Source organism: Antedon mediterranea, chromosome 10 (assembly GCF_964355755.1).
Source record: "Antedon mediterranea chromosome 10, ecAntMedi1.1, whole genome shotgun sequence".
NCBI lineage: Eukaryota > Metazoa > Echinodermata > Crinoidea > Comatulida > Antedonidae > Antedon > Antedon mediterranea.
This window is the reverse complement of record NC_092679.1, coordinates 4,224,037-4,241,773: the sequence shown is the minus strand read 5'-3', so window position 1 is coordinate 4,241,773 and position 17,737 is coordinate 4,224,037. Positions and strand designations below refer to the sequence as shown.

At 34.4% G+C, this 17,737-nt stretch overlaps 3 protein-coding genes across 5 annotated transcripts in view; 1 reads left to right on the top strand and 2 right to left on the bottom strand.

Annotated features, from left to right (window-relative positions):
- LOC140060452 (uncharacterized) overlaps nucleotides 1-7,066 on the top strand; it is a 62,476-nt gene extending 55,410 nt beyond the window's left edge. Inside the window, exons 2-9 of the mRNA XM_072106671.1 lie at nucleotides 4,303-4,441; nucleotides 4,587-4,665; nucleotides 4,858-4,957; nucleotides 5,235-5,359; nucleotides 5,687-5,927; nucleotides 6,162-6,299; nucleotides 6,384-6,491; nucleotides 6,897-7,066. Coding sequence (XP_071962772.1) covers nucleotides 4,306-4,441; nucleotides 4,587-4,665; nucleotides 4,858-4,957; nucleotides 5,235-5,359; nucleotides 5,687-5,927; nucleotides 6,162-6,299; nucleotides 6,384-6,491; nucleotides 6,897-6,953 — 984 coding nt within the window. The 5' untranslated portion in view covers nucleotides 4,303-4,305 and the 3' untranslated portion in view covers nucleotides 6,954-7,066. The remainder of the gene's footprint in view (nucleotides 1-4,302; nucleotides 4,442-4,586; nucleotides 4,666-4,857; nucleotides 4,958-5,234; nucleotides 5,360-5,686; nucleotides 5,928-6,161; nucleotides 6,300-6,383; nucleotides 6,492-6,896) is intronic.
- On the bottom strand, nucleotides 99-4,174 carry LOC140060636 (dnaJ homolog subfamily C member 17-like). Its single transcript, XM_072106933.1, has 10 exons — nucleotides 4,082-4,174; nucleotides 2,944-3,013; nucleotides 2,639-2,697; nucleotides 2,322-2,409; nucleotides 2,110-2,189; nucleotides 1,913-2,003; nucleotides 1,718-1,818; nucleotides 1,328-1,408; nucleotides 950-1,042; nucleotides 99-640 (listed from the first exon to the last, which is right to left on the bottom strand). Exons 1-10 carry the CDS (start codon nucleotides 4,166-4,168, stop codon nucleotides 374-376), a joined length of 1,017 nt encoding a protein of 338 aa, XP_071963034.1. The 5' UTR covers nucleotides 4,169-4,174; the 3' UTR covers nucleotides 99-373.
- Nucleotides 7,067-7,095: 29 nt separating the features above from the next.
- LOC140060449 (uncharacterized) lies at nucleotides 7,096-17,668 on the bottom strand. 3 transcript variants are annotated; one of them, XM_072106663.1, is made up of 7 exons: nucleotides 17,487-17,668; nucleotides 16,522-16,653; nucleotides 14,990-16,141; nucleotides 14,405-14,539; nucleotides 13,705-13,909; nucleotides 7,944-8,249; nucleotides 7,096-7,403 (listed from the first exon to the last, which is right to left on the bottom strand). In XM_072106663.1, the coding sequence occupies exons 1-7, from the start codon at nucleotides 17,565-17,567 to the stop codon at nucleotides 7,357-7,359; spliced, it is 2,058 nt and encodes a 685-aa protein (XP_071962764.1). In that variant the 5' UTR covers nucleotides 17,568-17,668; the 3' UTR covers nucleotides 7,096-7,356. The 3 variants fall into 3 exon arrangements, with proteins under 3 accessions (XP_071962764.1, XP_071962766.1, XP_071962767.1); XM_072106665.1 differs by lacking the exons at nucleotides 7,096-7,403; nucleotides 7,944-8,249 and adding exons at nucleotides 8,990-9,763; nucleotides 9,955-10,215; XM_072106666.1 differs by lacking the exons at nucleotides 7,096-7,403; nucleotides 7,944-8,249 and adding an exon at nucleotides 10,261-10,896.
- Between the last annotated feature and the right edge of the window lie 69 nt (nucleotides 17,669-17,737).

The window sequence follows — 17,737 nt, the reverse complement described above, 5'->3', positions numbered from 1 at the left end:
ACACACACGACGTCACAACACAGGAAACTCGCTCAAGCGTAACTAACTAAGTATGAAGCGCCAAAAGCGCAATATATGTGTGTAACATTATACTGTATTTCTGTTGCTGCTAGTATAACCCTGATTACTTTTAGTAACTTGATAATGTGATGCCTGCTGTATCATTATCTTATCAGTCTTGCCAGTAGTGTAACTTTTGAACGTGATTGCATTGGGAGTTAATTATCTTTTTGACATAGGTTTTTGTAAACATATAGAAACAATTATTTAAATAAATGATGAAACTTTAATTTCAGATTGAAACATTAAACAAAATAATCAAACTATAAATAACATTGTTTAGTTACAAAAAAAAAATTTATTATCATGTTTGCTATCGGTCATTTCTTTCCATTTCTTCAATAATTTTTCTTCTTTCTTCGGCTTGACGCATGTTTCTTGCAGCTAAATTCTCAAAGTCCATTGCAGTGTTTAAATTTGATTTCTGAAAACTGCTAGTATTAGCATCTGATGTAGAGTTTGTCATATCATGTCTTTTTTTAAACGTTTCTTCTTCAAAATTCGCAACAGTCTCTGCTTCTCTCTTTCGTTGCTGCGCTTCTTTTAGCTTAGTAAGAACTGCAAGTTCACAGTCTATGGTCTAATGAATAAAAAAGTTTAAAAGGTCATTAGAGGAACATTTATGTGACCATAACAATTTTTTGGGAAATAAAATTGGACTCTCACTTAATGAGTTACGAATGATCAGTATATTTTACAATTGTTATTATGATATTGATGATCAAATGATACTTGAGTGACCGACCCCTGATCGGGGTCAATTACAATTTAAAGAATAGAACATAATGTCAGCACATTATTTTACAAATGGTAGGCCCTTGAAGTCCTTTCTATTAATTCAAAATGCATGAAATTGCTGAGGATTAGTTTATTAAAAAATGATACACACTGATGGTTGAACTGTAGATGATGGTTTGCCAGCAAGCCACATGATCTGGAGAGGATTGGATACAAGTCCTTGTTCAAGTTGTACAGCATTCAACTAAAAAAAGATATTGGTAAGAAAATTAGAAAAATTAAGAGTTATAATTTGCACTTTTAAGTTATTCTTTCTTTAAAATAATTAATTCAATAAACTCTATCATATGAAACAGATTGTTAATACTCCAAAAAAGGTGGGATTTTCCTAAGCTTGGTCACCACCCAACCCACTCTAGGGCAAATAGTTTCTCAGTTTCTAGTATTGCAGTGTTTTTTATAAATATCATCAATTAAATTTAGTTTTTTCAAATTATTTCAAATATTTGAATAATCAATAAATACTTACTGCACTGTTTGCTGAGCTGTATTCCACAATAGCACTACCTTTCTTTTTAGTTGAGATTAACAACGTTGTTACTTCACCATACTAAAAGAATATTAGAAAGTGTAATTTTAATTAATTTTTTTTTACATGAAAATTAAAGTCATACTAAAATTAAGGCAATTAAATGTACAGTCATTAAATGCTAGTCATCATTCGACATTGCGCGTAAGTTCTGTTTCTTTTTTTATGTTTGCCAGTAGGGCTATTTATTAAGGACCTTATATGGGCAAACAAAGTGTCCTCTGAATAGTTGGCTGTAGTGTTAAAAAAACATATATTGGTCCATGTTTATTTTATGGAAAAGTGTCCCCTTTAAGTAGGGGTGTTTTAAAGTATTTATAAAAATATTACCTTGTTAAATAATTTATGCAACATCCCATAATTATATCCACCATTAGTTTCATCGCTCTTTTTCGCCTTCCATTTCACCTTTAATTTTGGAGTTTCTTCATCTGCAAAGATAAAGCAATAATAACGTTCTTAGAAGACTATATTTAATAGAGGGCACAATCGTTTGTGTCGTACTGATAAATAAAAATCCCTTACCATTAATATCATTATCTTTTTCAAGTTGTTTTTGCATTTCATCTTGTTCTCGTCTCAGCTGTTCCGATCCCTCTTCTCGTAAACGTATTATCTGCAACAAAAACCGCGATAAGATTGAGTAATGTCATGGATTATAATATTAAACTATAATATTCAGTACTGCCTATTCTTTACTTTCTAAAAGTACCGTGTCATACCTCTTGTTGAAGTCTGGCAGCAGCATCTGCTGGGCTTTCACTCACATCTTCATAAACAGCAGCTTCTCTAGCTTCAAGATCTGTATAATAAAAATGATTGCATAGCATGCATAGACATGTATATATTAGTTTGTATATATTGAGCTAGTGTGAAGACACCCATAAATGGGTATATAAACCAACTAATAACTAACACTAACAGATAAAGTTACCTTCTTTTATTTTTCTTCTCTTATTATCTAAAGTTCTGTTTCTTAATTCAACAGCTTTTCTTGCTTTTAATAATCTGTCATATGCAGCCTGTAAAAGATATCAGTTGGTATACGTTGCTTGATTCTAACTTAGAAATATCATATAATACCATTAGTACCGAAATATTAAAAACTGAAATCATACATTATAATTTTTGGGAGTCCACAATTGTTCGTATCTCACAACTATATTAATTTATTATTTTTATAAAAAAAAGCAGCAAATTTAGCCTTTGTCTTTGAATAAGTATTATTGTAAAGGAAAGACACTACTTTACCCTTGCTGTTGCATCTATCAATACTTCTAAAGTTTTGGCAAGTTTTTCCCATTCTGCAGCTGTAAAAAAAATAAAAGTTGTTAAATGTTAATCTTCAAAAATATTAAAAAACGATTAAAACTTTATGTCCGATAAAATTGAATTTGTAATACAGAATTATGTTTATTTAAAAAATATTAGTATGCCTTTATTTAAGAATATAGTTTGTATACAAAAACAGGGGCTTAAAAAAGGGTGTATGCCAAATGAGGGTGCAAACAAAACTGTTAAAATAAAACTGGGCTGGAGGACATTAATTACAGTACCTGCCTTGGCATCATCTGGGTTCTTGTCAGGATGGCATTTCAAAGCTTTCTTTCTGTAAGCTTTCTTTATCTGATAAGGGAAAAAATGTGTTTGGTACAAATATATAATATAACAATAGTTAATACTGTATATATGGTAAATCTAGTCCAGATGTATGATAAAAATCACCTGGAAATCACGTCTTACTACTAGCCAAGACTAGGCTCATTCGGATGGCTCATTCTACCCTCTGAACGATCGAAATTCCCTGCCGACTTCTCTAGCTAGCTAGAAATAAAACTGTTTAGCCTAGGGCATATGACCGGTTGGGCCGCCGACAAGTTGAGCCGCAGGTAATTTCTATGAAACGCCCAGCGCGTCTTTTACGACATTTCGCGTAGTGATTAGAGCGGTGTCCTAGTACAAGTTCATGGTCTTTATGTGTATTGTGTCATGAAAATAAATGATATATAATTACATACTACAATGTTGGTTTGAACCACCATAAACAACACAGCAAAGGAAAGTAATCTTTCAAGGTAAAAATGCCGTGCACTCTATATTTGTCTCGCGTGGACGTGTAGGCCTACCCAAATAACTAATATAATAGAGTATTGATATTCTTCGAATGAGGTTAAGTAATAATTATTTTTTATTTACTATCTTTTAATATCATATTTTATTGAATTTTACAATTTTAATACACAAAATATTTTCCTAAAAAATGGTGATTTTATGTAATTATTTAACCTGAGAGGGCAACATGTTTACGTCATTTTTGGCTAAAAACGATCATTTTCGGTGATGTTTTAGGTCTTTTATTTTGGAATCTACAAGTACAAGTCAGATTTTCATATTATAGTTCTTTAAAGTGTAATATTTAATACTATACTAAAAAGTGTAATATATAAACTTCGTTATCCCTAATGAAAATAGAACTTCTATTAAATAAAAAACGAGCACCGGCGAAAGTTAGCATTTGGCGTTTCATAGAAAATAACGTTTTTCTGGCGGCGGCTCAACTTGTCGGCGGCTCAACTTGGCCTAATCCTAGCCTAGGACTAGCTAGCCTATTTAGGCTAAAGTGTCTAGCCTACACTATAGCATAATCTTGTATCATGCCACTAATGAACATTAAATATATATAGTCAAATATACTTCTGATTCAGTAGCTTCTGGAGGGACGTCTAAAATCGAATATAAATCAAGATCCAAAACATTCAGATCTTTTTTAGATTTCGCCATTTTTCGCCGACTACGTTTTGAAAACTTTTACTACCGCCCTCATCGATTGGTCAATAGTAGATAGATCACGTGCTATACACAATTATGTCAGCAGTGCGCGCCACGCACCACAAGTCAGGTGACGTGATTGTAGAAACATGACGGGAATTCCCTCCTCGGTTGGGGATTCCCTAACTCAGACCGGTGCTCGGTTTCACCAACTATCAGAAACACTGAAACAACATGCATTTAATATCAGAGAAATACTTGATGAAGCACAGAACGATTTTAAAGGTTAGGTTTATCTTTATACTGTAAACACTATAAACAGTTATCTGCTGCCATGAATGATTGTCAGTGGAATTTTTTGAATATTATCTAAATCTACTGTAAATTGCGAAATACAACAGTATTATTTTTTTTCTATTTTTTTAAACAGTATGTGTTGAAGATTTCATGTGCACAAAGGTATCAAAACTTGGAAGAAGCATAGGAACAATTTATAACACGTTGACAAGGTAAATTTTCCATAAAATTAAAAATGCACATCACCCCAAAATCCTACAATACCTTACAATACCTTAACTTACAAATGGCATGTTATTTACCTGGATAAATTCATAGACCAATTAATAATTACTGCAAATACTGTATAATGTAAATAAACCTTCAGCCTGAACTGTACTCACTTTTATATTCAATTCGTCCAGCTTGCAATTAACTAGTTGGTCGTCTATTGAAGATCTCTGTAAGGAATACTTCCAGCACATCGAGGTCCAAGAAGCATTTGAAGGCGTAGAGGAGGTGCAGGTATGTTATCACAATCAATTAAAAATTTAAGTTCAAACTTTGATCCACGGAGGCCAGATCAACACAAAGGGTTGTTCTTCCCCGCATAACTTATTTGTTCGGCCTATTATTAAGCTCTGTCTACACTATCAAACAAAGTTTGAAAAAAAAAGTGTGATGTGCCCAAATATGGTGGTGATATGCACAAATATGGCAGTGATATGACATCATGTCCATATATGGGCACATCACAGATAGTGTAGACAGATCTTTAAATTAGTACATTTGTTCATGACAGGAAGATTGGGAGAGTTTCTTAACAAATGTTGACAAACAACTGAATAATGATTCATCTACAAGTGAAGTTAGCCAGGGAGACGAGGTCCCTCCAGACATATCACTAACCAATTCCAAAGACTCAAGGTAAAGTAGACCAACAAGGCATTCTAACAACAGAGTGCTGAGCACCGGAAATCAAAGGATCTATCTGTGGCTGCGACACGATCAGTTCCACGCCACTTAACAGACACAGGGCGCCAGGAGAATGTGTACATAGTACAGTACTGTTGGTATTTGTCACAGCCAGACATAAGATCAAAGGACTGTTACTAGTTCCTATCTTGGCGAGCTCAGTGTCCTGTTGTTAGATTGCCTTGAGTAGACGTATACATAATAAATAGCTCTATTATAAACAAGTATAGCAGTTATTTGTAGGCACTTAATGAAAAATTGTTTTGTGTTTCAAAATAGTGTAATAAACCTCAGCAAGTACGTTAAAGACAAAGGGAACCCAGTTACTCTGGTTTTGCTGCGGCATTTGGCCTGACTTCCGTGACGCGACCATGTCCAAGAGCTTCAGGACCGACGAAATGAACAAGGAGATCTTCGTGGAAATATTGTCGTCGTTTCATTTGGATCCATCGTCGGGGCAAGAATGTGGCTCGAGTCGACCAAGTGTGAATTTCCATTATTTGTAGATGAAGATAGACAGGTTTGTGCCATTTGCAGGGGACTTCCTGATCTTTCTAATCCTAATGAGACAATGACTAGGGTTCCTTCAAATAGAGTTGGCTGCAGTGTTAAAACATATGCCTCTTGTTTGATTCAGAGGAAAGTGTCCCCTTAGTAGGGTTACCAAAAAGACAGGGTTCTACTGTGACTTGACATGCCATTACATCATGAGGTATATTTAGATTTCAATATATTATTTTGAATTTATCGACAGCTATATAAGGCATTTGGTCTGGGAAGATCAATTAAAAAGGTATGGAATATGGATTCAATGAAGTATTATGGGCAACAAAAAGCACTGGGTAGGAGTCTACCAAAATCATTCGAAAATGTTGAAGATGATCCACATCAGGTGAATATGCTAATTTGGTCTAATTTGCATTTTAAATTATTCATGGTACAGTATCAGGTATTAAAGCTCTGTCAACACTTTCAGATGGGCGGTGATTTTGTTGTTGATGAAGAAGGCGTGTTACGTCTAATGTACCGCAGTAAAGTCCCTAGTGACAGACCAACAGTAGATCGCCTAATTGCTGTTATGAAGGTAAGTAATTTGCATAAACATGTGCAATATCTAGTAATTAATCACAATTTGAACTGCACATTTTTAGCATTGTATTCTGTTGTATGGTTGTTAGATGTAATAAAGTTTCCATGGAGAGGCTTTTTTCAAGTCGAGAGGCGGTGATAAATTCGACAGGTGGTCGCAAACCATAGCTGTACAATCAGCACTGATTCAAGGCTCTCCTTGACCATAGTTCTGGTGGTAGAACAATTCTTTTCCAAAGGACTTAAAACTAGTGGTACAGTACATCTTTCGGAAGAGTAAAGAGTTACCCCGATGTACTGGTTTATCTATCTGTTTATGACGCACTGGAGATGTTATATATATAGGTGTTACTATACTATCTATAATACATTCTAATATAATTTGATTTTTTTTTTTCAGGAATGTGAACAAAGAAGTGATGGACAGCCTCCAGCTAAGAAACCAAAAACATGTTAATTTGGTTTTTAATTTTTAACCCATGAAAAAAAAAACCAACAACTTGTGTTTAAAGAAATGTGTATTTATATAATACATTGATGAAGGTTTTAACTAAAACCAGACTGGAAGTTAAAACTGGAAAGTATAGTATTATCTATATACATTTATAGCAAGGTTTTATAAATTGTATGGTACAAATATCATATTAATTATTAATAAAGCAAATTAGAACACATTTTTTTCTGTGATAATTAAAATGCTGTCTGACTTGATTAATTGTTATTAAAAACTATAAATTTAAGGAATAATCTCAAACTATTTCTCTTTCGTGAAACAAGCATTTATAGTCCGGAATTTCAGCCTTACCACCACACCACTCCTTGATCGTTCCATGTGACTTGATGGTCTTTGATTGAATTGGTCACCTGTAGTTTCTAGGACATTCATCCTCCCAATGTCCAGTCTGATCTATAAATACAGTGGAAAACAATACACTGCCTTACTATTATTCATCATAAAAAAACCATACCATGAAAAACTTATATTTTTTATAAATGCTTTTATACCAAGATGAACTAGCTTAAGGCCAAATCAGGCAGCGCCGTACAACGAGGCCGACAAAACATCTTGACTTATCGGTGCTGTCTCAGTTGAATTCTGACGAGTCGTCTTGAGATAGCGTAGAGCGTAGTTTTCAGGTTTAACTTTCTCCCGTAGAGATGACTCGTCCGAGTTGCCCTTTAATCGCATCAGTAACAAGTACAGTATTAATATATACATCTGGGGTATTGGTTGGGCAACAATTAAGCAATTGAAAATGTATTTTACATCTTACAAAAATGCATAGCTTTTGGTTCCGGTCCGGCGCCGGAAAATCCAAGCAAACGTCAATGTTTTGTTTTCATGAAAACATGGATGTTCGATTCGCCGGACTGGAATCGTGCTGGAACAGATGTGAAAGACTCTTTGCCCTCTAGCCACCAATCTATATAAACTCTTTGGACTTACCACATTTGTCACAAACACGATCTGGATCAAACTCTCCATCAATTGCGGCCACTAGGTGATCTCCTTGAGAATCTTGTCGAGTTTCAAATTCATCATCACTCAAAAACCTGTCATCGGCTGTGTACTCCTCTTCCCAACCATCATCGCTATACCCCCGTCGTCGCCGTCTATAATAATCATCACTTGATTCATCATAACGTTCCTCCTCTTCTTCATCTTCTTCTTCAACATCCGAGTCGTCTTCGTCATCCGTTATAATGATGGTATCTTGCATCGTTCCGCTAGAAGCAAGACTGTTAGATTTGCCTACAAGATCAAACAAATGATAATAAAAAAAACGACAGAAATAATGAGATGAAAGAAATATAAGATATAAGAAAACATACTGAGCACACTTACAAAAACATTCTGTAACTATGGGTTATATTATTCTGATAACATTGATCAAGGTGGTTTAAAATAAACATTGACATACAAAATGTTCCATGTGATTTGAAGACTGGAGAGGTTTGGTGAGGAAGGGTACTTTACTTTACCAGATTGAATAAAATAATTTAAACCATAACATTTCTGCACTCAGCAATTTGAGTGGCCGAGCAGCTAATGTATGCGAACCATAGGCATACAATCGGCAAAAATTCAAGGCTCTCCTCGATCATAGTTCTCATGGGGGTAAATAAAATCTTCTCAGATTGGAGGTCCAGTGTGCTTAGTTAGTTCGTGTGCGCTTAACAGAACTCAATGGATGTTTAGAAGAGTACAGTAGTTGTTCTGGTCCATCCCAGTCAGACAGGCAAATGTGCGCTTTTTGATAGCAGCTCGTCACGAAAGAGCACTTAGGGAAGAAGAAAGTTCTTGTATTTTTATCCACACCACCTACACACAATTCGACCTAGTTAATAAGCAAGTCCGGTTATTCTTCTTCCTACCTACCCACTACTACAAGATTTCCATTTTACTTCATCTATTTAATGGGCAGTAATTGTCCATCCTTCATCTAGGACCACAATGAAATGAAGCAACATAGCAAATACTGTAGATGTCCAGTAGATAATATTTATTTTCAAATGAACTGTTGCATTTTATAACGAATGATAAACAAAATTGCTGTTATCATAGCATCAGTATATTTTTAGTAGTTTCTAAAACTGAAACTGTATTCATTATAAATTTCTACCTAATAATATTATTCTAACGCAATATAACAATCTGTATCTTTCGGCTTTGTACAAGGATTTTATCCAACTATGATGTGTTACAATATTTGTTTTCCAATCAAAACACTCCATTCGCGCAATACCTTATTCTATAGTGTCAATACATTTATAGTAGCTAGTTTCAAAAACTTACTTTTAATAAATTTCTACCCAATATTACAGTATAACAAAAATAAATAACAAAAGTTTACAATAATTATCATTAACCATTGTTAAGCTCTGTCTACACTATCAAACTAGTTTGACCAAAAAAAGTGTGATGTGCTCAAATATGGTAATGATATTACATCATCATGTCCATATATGGGCACATCACAATTGTTTGTCACATAAAGTTTGATAGTGGAGACAGAGCTTTAGAGTACATCAACTATCTCATTACAAATATGACAAGCATCTTAGCACGGTAGAATCTAGATGCACACAAAATGTTCAATTGTTTTTTAGAAGGGTCATGCATCATTATTATTATTATTATTATTATGGCATGACAATCCATTTTGGTTGAATATCTGGAAATAAACACAAGCCGTTAAATCATCAAATCTTATCTCCACCTTCGAAGAGTTCTTGGACATTTGACTACAGCATGGCCCAGCTGAACTGAAAATTTAAACAAAAGATTGTCTTAACATTTTTAAAAAAGAATTTAAATTGTACATGATGGTTAAATGTAAAAGACCAGCCAAGTACAATACTGCCTGGTCTATTTATTTGCATCTCAATAATAATTTAATAGTTTGACATACAAACAAGTGTGGAATTAGATGTTGAAATGAAATAAGTTTGCTTACAACATCTGGTGCACCGTTCCGTTGGATTGTACACGCCATCAGTCCCCATTACAATGTGCTGTCCATTTGCATTTCTGCAAAATCTGAACACATCCTGTCTATTGAATCTCGAATCAGTCCCGTATGCGTTTTGAAATTGTATGTTTGTAATGATTCGTCTCCGACCACGGTTGCGTATTTCATTTGTAGGCGCTTCCTCGTCGTCACTTATATCAACCGTTTCACTCTTCGGTACAATCGTTGTAGGAGCAGGAGCCTTGCCTAAGAGAACATAACAATGTTTGTTTTCAGTGTTGTGTGTTTCAACATTGAAATATGATAAATAATAATGACTTTTTTAATAGTGCACAACAGCAAGTAACACCACTACCAAATTTGACAGGTTACAGAAGCTTCCGCAACATTGATTTGTTTGTAAGCATGTGCAAAATGAATTTTTCTCGTGTTTTTGGGGTTTTTTTCAGAGTATGAGAATAATTTATATTAAAAGTGAAATCATACAGGACTAATAAATAAAACATAACTCAGTTTTTACTGCATTTTCAATAGACTTTATTTTATATTTATAATAATAATATCACAAGATTTTTAAAGCTCCTAATACTGTGAAAACTCTAGGTGCTAAGAAAAAAAAGAGCTAAATTCATAAACTGCTCTGCAAGCGGCATGATCAGCACACAGGGAGACGATATTATCTTGTTGGCCATGTTTTCTCCTCACTACAGTATTTAGATGAAGTCACGCCCAAATCTTATAACACAGCAAAATAAGTTGGAATACAATATTGGTTCATTAAATAGCTTGTAACTTTATCAGTTCAATTAATGTAAATACATTTTTTTTATAATTCTAAATAATTCAATGATTTTGATGGAAAACTCTATATTCATCAATGTTCTCTGAGTGTTCTTGGACAATCTCTGTGCGGGTGGCCAAACACATCTAGAGAGAAAAAAAAAAATAGTGGTAACGTCAAAGTTAAGATTAAGTATTGTATTACTGTATAATGTATAGATTCAACTAAGACATCTCTAGAGCAGCCTGGATTGAAAATGTGCCAGTTCTACAATATAAGGTTTATACTTTCATTATTAGTTTTATAGATTTTCTTTTTTTAGAAAAAAATATTATAATAAATCATAATGTATAAATGGTGAATAAATTATCATAAAAAATCTACATGCATTGTTTAAAAAATGTTTATATATTTTAACAGAACCTCTCTTAAAGGAACCTCCAGGATTAAGTGTCCTCTTGGCTGTAGTGGTATTGCCCGTCTTTCATGGGAAATTTTCCTTAATAGGGATGTCCCAAAGGAAGGGTTTTACTGTGTTCCATATTTTACATACATAATATACATGCAAGTGAAACCCGACTTAAGTCGCATAGGTAGACTTGTATAAAAGCCAAAAACAATCAAAGGCTGAACAATTACAAGTTGTTTTTTGTCACAGAAAATTATAGTTCAAACAGTATTTTATCTACATTACTTTGGTGTTTTTCTATTTTGAGACAAATATAATGCATAAATTTTAAAATTTTATGTGGTCTGTTGGTTGAAAAATGGTGTAAACTATGTGTGATTTTCATTTAACCTATCATGTTTTATGCTTAAATTGAAAGTGTTCCAATTATTAGTTGGAATAAAGTTTTAATAAAAAATGTTGCATAATAAAAAACTAAAAATAGTTAATAAACGAAGGTGCGAAGTTTCATTGAAATACAACAATTAAAATACTCCTTTGCTAAATCGTAAACTTAAATGCCCTGTTTATTTATTTATACTCTTGTTACTTAAAATTTAACAAGCTATTTTTTTCAAAACACTGATTGTAACAACTAAAATTTAGACGGCGACATCTCTGAAAGTAGTAGTTTTTTCAGTATCTTAAAATCTTGAATTACGTAGTTTCAGTTTTGTGTAAATCTCTATTTTGAAAAATTCTGATTTATTTCTGATTTTGCTCGCATGTGCCACATTATATATATGCTGTATAGACTTTTGCGGTGTGACGTCACAATGATAGAGGGCACTGCATGAATTGAATTGAAATATATATTTATACTGGGTAACCTCTTCAGTCAAAGACTGGTCTCCCAGAGGGCCCAGTTGGTGATCAGTGGCTGTGATGTACTAATACACCAGGGTAACCCCCTACTCGTCTCGAAAGATGTACTAGGTTCTTTAAAGTGCACACGAGCTAGATGTGTACACTGGACCTACGGTTTATAGTCCTTATCCGAGAAGACTCGTTCTACCACCAGAACCATGGAGTGAGTGAGCCTCGAACCCCTGCCGATGTTATGGCTACGTGATTACGGTTCCACTGTCTTAACCGCTCGGCCACTCACTCACTGCTAACCAAAGGTTTGTTAAACTTAACTATATAGATCTGTACAGTATTTCTATCAAATTATGTATCTTAGCTTGATTTTTTTAACTTAAACTGTAATTGAAGAATAGAGAGATTATTAAAAACAAATATTTAGTGACCTATTGAAAATTATTACGTTTTAAAACGACTACTTCAATAAGCCTATTCTAAACCATTTGTGACCCGAGTCACTCGGGCAGGTTGAACGCATTTTTTGGTTGGCTAGGAACCACACAGCACCACCTACCATCGTGACGCCAGCACCGCAGAACTCTATACCATATATATTTACAAATCATTGTATAACTTCCTTCCTTTTTTTTTTTTAAATTAAAAACAAACCAATTGGCAGCAAATCTGCTGAATTGCATGGTAAGGGACAATATACATTCAAAAGACAAGTAAAGTCATCATTAAACAAAATTATCGCAATTACAAAATATATATAAATGTAAACATAAAGTATAAAAAATATAGTCTTATTGCAAAATAACAAAAGAAATAGCCCTTACCACATTTGTCACAAAATAGAATCATAATTTCCATCGGTACCTGCTACCATATAATCTCCAATAAAATCTAATTGATATTCGAATTCATCATCACTCAGGCCTTGTCTTTTGAAAATTATAGGTGTGTGCTACAAATTGCACTCCTCAATACATTCAGGGGTGCTGTAGGTGTGCTGTTTGTATTTTGGTGTGTAAAGTTTACCAAATTTGAGCGTGTTGTAAATCGCACTCCTCAATGGCAGTTTAGGAGTGTGTTAGGTGATTGATCGCACTCGCTCACAAGACAAGGCCTGATCACTATTAAACTGTTCATTATTTCTATATCCTCTTCAAATGTAGACATGTTCCACTCTCTTCTAGCATCATCATCTTCTGTACTGAACTCATTCTCGGCAAAAATAGTTATTTCACTCAATATGCCGCTGGCAGGTGGAGAAGTCGAAAGTTTGCCTACGTAGGCACAAAATCAGAACTCTTCCAGCACTTAGTCAAAAGTATATACTCGAAGGCTTAACTTTTACTTGTCTAGCCACATGAAGCATTATCAATTATTAGCCTACTAGGTCAACTGGTCTTGGTATATTGTAAGCTATGTCCACACTGAGCCTGGTACCGTCTGGATGCAGGAGAAAACCAGCTTATAATATACATTTTACGGTCGCTACGTTCACACCGGATTCGAAATAAGTCATTGTGTACTACTGTACACCTATTTTCCATGATTTTTTTTATCCAGCCAAAGGACTGGACTCTAGGCTGAGTGTGGACGTACCTCTAACATCGTTTCACACAGACTAAGTTTTATTCAAACCCTGTACCACATAATTAATAACATAATTTCAGATAACATTTCAAATACATACTTTTTCTTTCTTTGACAATGGCAGTTCTCCTTGTTTTAAGGTCTTCACTGAAAGATTCAACCATTTTGTCGATGTAGTTGTCCAGTACAAGAGAATGGGTGTATGTTGTAACTTTATTACGGCAGATTGGGCATTCTTTCTTCTTTTTGAACCATTCCATGATGCATAGGTGGCAGAATGAATGAGAACAATTCAAAGTTGTAGCCTGTGGTTAATAAAGAAAATAAGAAAGTTTGAAGTCACCAATTGTTTTTTTTTTTTGCAGAAGCATGCCATTATTAATTTAAGAAATTGCGTAAATTATACTGTAGGGTATGGCGAACAATCAACAGGATCAATGATTTTGAAAAAGGTGAAAGGGGCAACATCTAAGTTAATTGTATTGCTGAATTGTCCTAATTTTCAGAGTTATTTTAGAGTTGCCGTATTTGAAGGCACTGTCTATATAAAGCGTGGTTCCCACTAGCAACATAACGCAGTGACGTTTTTGCCGCACGGTGCTGTATTGCATCGCAAGTGGGAACAGACAATGCAACAGTGCTGCAATCATTGCAGATTTGATTTCAAGCAGACGGGCGCAAATACAATTATCTGAAGGGCTTTTTCTTATGTTGCATAGGTTGCATCGCTAGTTTGAACCACGCTTACAAGGAACACATACAAATTATCTTATATTCGATTGACATAGAACTATCAATACCTGAATAAGTAGCTCAGCGCATATACTACATTGGAGTTCAGATTCCATCACATCCGATACTTTCTCATATGTCTCTTGCTTAGCCATTTCCAGATACAGCTTTTGGTTTTCTTGTTCACGTTTACTCTCTACAAGCTGAAAAAAATGTTAAATTATTATTTTATGTTCTGAGGTACTGTAGATGGGGTTGAAGGGTATATATGCAAGAGGGTGTGGTTGAAAGACTACCAACATACCAAAATCACTGTTGCTCAACATCCATTTCTATACTATAAACACTAATCATGCAATCCCTGAAGGTTAAATTTTTGTTTACATACGTTTTAAAACATTTCATAAAGACAAACACCTCTGCTAGTAAATTTTGTAGCAAGTGTGCGACAATTTTTAAATCATAATCAAAGCTAATGTAGAATATGTAAATGTATAAAGCTCTGTCTATACTATCAAACTTTATTATTAAATTTGATGTGCCCATATATGGACACGATGCTGTCATATGACTACCATATTTGGACACATCACACTTTTTTTTGTCAAACTAGTTTGATAGTGTAGATAGAGCTTAGCTACAATAACACATACCTCTGTCTGCAATGTTTCAAATTCCCGCTGTTTGTTTGTTATCACCGTCTCTAACTTGAGTTTCTCTTCTTCCAGTTTCGACTGGAGATCTTTATTCTTTTCATCCAGCTTCCTTTCCATCTCTTTCTGCAGATTTTCTTCCACCATTTTTTTCTCAGCAAGGAGTTTTTCTTTCTGCACGGTTAATTCTTCCAGCATCTGTTTTTCCTTCTCTTTCATCTTTGTCTCAAGACCAATCCTCATCTCTTCCTGTGCAGTGTGCTGGTTAAGATCTTTTTCTTCTAACTTTTTCTGCCATTCTTTTTTAAGTTCTTCTTCAACAGTTGCCTTTTCTTTTAACAGATTTTCTTTTTGCCGCATGTGTTCCTGCATCATTTCCTCCTCTTTCTCTTGAATTTCTTTCTCAAGTTTTTCTTGCATGTTTTTTTCCAACTGTAAAATATTTTGTTCTTTTTCACTTAATTTCTCTTCCATTTCTTTCTCTAACTTTGATTGAATTTTCGTCTTCTCATTCATTAATTGTGTGTGTTGTGCTTTTAATCTCTCAAGTAAACAGCTTTCTTTTTCTTTCATTTCTACATTAAATTTTTCATTCATTTGTTCTTCTAATTCTTTCTTTTCAGATTCTAATCGTTCTCTTTCTGCTTGTAACTCTTGCAGAAGTTTACTTTCTTTAACTTTCAGCTCTTCTTTGTATTGAGCTTTCAGCGTTTCTTTTTCTTTCAATATTAAAGCTTCCATAACTTTTAATCTTTCCTCCGCTTCTTTCGCTTTCTGTTCTGCTGCTTGCTTTTCTTCTTCTGCTTTCAACTTTGCTTTTTTAAACGTTTCGACCTTTTCCGATGTACTTGGAGATTCATTTATAATACCAGAGTTAAGGTTAGGGTCAGTATTTCCATCACCACTCTGAGAAGGTCCCCATTTTCTTTTATCCCCTAGCGATAGACTCTTTGGTTTCGAGGCAGGATTCAATCTACTGTTTATTTTTTCCACTTCAGCAGAACTTAATTGTTTTTTGATAAATTTATATATGAAGTCAGTTGGGTTTTTAGCTTGGGATGGCTGTCCAAAATAAACATAATCTCCTTCTTTTATTTCACATTGTTTCATGGGCAATATTCTTGAATCATTTATATAAATACCATTTAAACTCTAGAAAAGAAATAAAAGATTGATAGTATTGTACATGGTGTAATTCTTGTAGGCAAGCGGCAGGTAAGAATGATATTTGTATATCAGTCTTGTGCCCTTTATGTACAGGTACTTCTCCTGATCTATAGTATTATATTGATAAATCAAAGAGCTGCATAGGCAGGATATAGAAAAAAATCAAGATCAAATAAGTTAAAACTGCCTCAATATAAGTTTATATTGATGTTGTTTTGTTTGTTTTTGATGATAAAATAAATGTTGATCTGAGAAAGATATTCAAAGATTAGTCTTGGAGCCGTTTACCCACGATGCATCTGCACATTCTGATAATGCATAAACACCGATTTCAGATTAGAGTACTGTATAATAATTTTACCAACCTTGTTATCTAAAATAACCCATTTATCGATATCTTTAAGATAACTGATAATGGCATGTTTCCGTGACAACATCAGGGGATCATCCTTGGATAATATCTGTACACTGACAAAATTACTTCTTCCAATAGAAACCTATAAAACAGAGTTATAAATTTGACCAAAATATTTTTTTTATATATTATTTATTTTAATATTAATAAAGATGGCTTTAATACTCTGAAACACCGCTCTTAGTAATAACGGCAAACAAGAAAATAAGTTTGATTCAGTTATTTATAACTTATATAGGCCTAGCTTGCTAGGCTAATCTGTAACAAAATATGATATATATATATATATAGACTTCTAATACTGTAGCTTAGAAGTCTATATATATATATATATATATATCATAATATTTCGTTAAATTAACACTTTAAATTGACAGGTCTTGGTAGGCCTAGGTTTTGATATTTAGATTAGGAGGACCCGTCTATTCTATAAGGCTATGATGGCATAACGCCGGCCCCCTACCGGTCCGGCACCCAGGTCCCGGAACCTATCCATACTTAGGCTAGCCTAGCTAGGCCTAATATAATTACTTTCATTATTGATCAACATTATTGGACGGGGAGAGAATTCTTTCTAGCTAGGCCTAGGCCTAGCCTAGGCCCAGCAGAGCTAGCCTGAGCCCCAGCAGGCTTTATTACTAATCAAACGAACTAAAACCTAGCCTTAATTAATAAGTATACAGTAGTCGCGGGCCTACTACTAGGCCGTAGCCTAGGCCTGTGCCCATCATAACTAGCTAGTTATGCCTAGTCCGTAGCCTAGGAGGCCTTGGCCTATAGCTAAAAGCTAGGCCTAGCCAACATATTTCAAAACATAATAACATTCCGTTGACATTTGTGTATGCAGGTACAGTTACAAAGTAATCTACTTTTATTTGCTATTATTATTTGCTATTATTTATTGTACAAACAAACCTCATTCGTTTGAGAAAGAGGAATGCAGTCGTAACGTTTTGGAAAATCTGGTTGACTTCGTTCTAAGCAGAACATCTCCATTTTTCTCGCACACTTTTTCGAAATTTCTCCTCGCGCGGCAGCCTTCTGTATCTTTTCCTTCTTCGACGACGACCGACGGGCATGACTACTGGTCAGGCTGTATATCGTGATATCAGTTGAATTAGAGGGCAGCAAACACTATTTACAAACAACACCACCACCACCAATCA

Coding starts and splice junctions, on each gene's coding strand:
- LOC140060636 (XM_072106933.1), bottom strand. CDS start 4,168: ATGGCGAAATCTAAAAAAGATCTGAATGTTTTGGATCTTGATTTATAT. Junction 1,409..1,717: donor TGCATAAATTATTTAACAAG/GTAATATTTTTA, acceptor ATATTCTTTTAG/TATGGTGAAGTAACAACGTT. Junction 1,043..1,327: donor ACAGCTCAGCAAACAGTGCA/GTAAGTATTTAT, acceptor ATCTTTTTTTAG/TTGAATGCTGTACAACTTGA.
- LOC140060449 (XM_072106663.1), bottom strand. CDS start 17,567: ATGGAGATGTTCTGCTTAGAACGAAGTCAACCAGATTTTCCAAAACGT. Junction 13,910..14,404: donor GCGCTGAGCTACTTATTCAG/GTATTGATAGTT, acceptor TATTAACCACAG/GCTACAACTTTGAATTGTTC. Junction 8,250..13,704: donor CATTGTCAAAGAAAGAAAAA/GTATGTATTTGA, acceptor TTGATCTTGTAG/GCAAATCTAACAGTCTTGCT.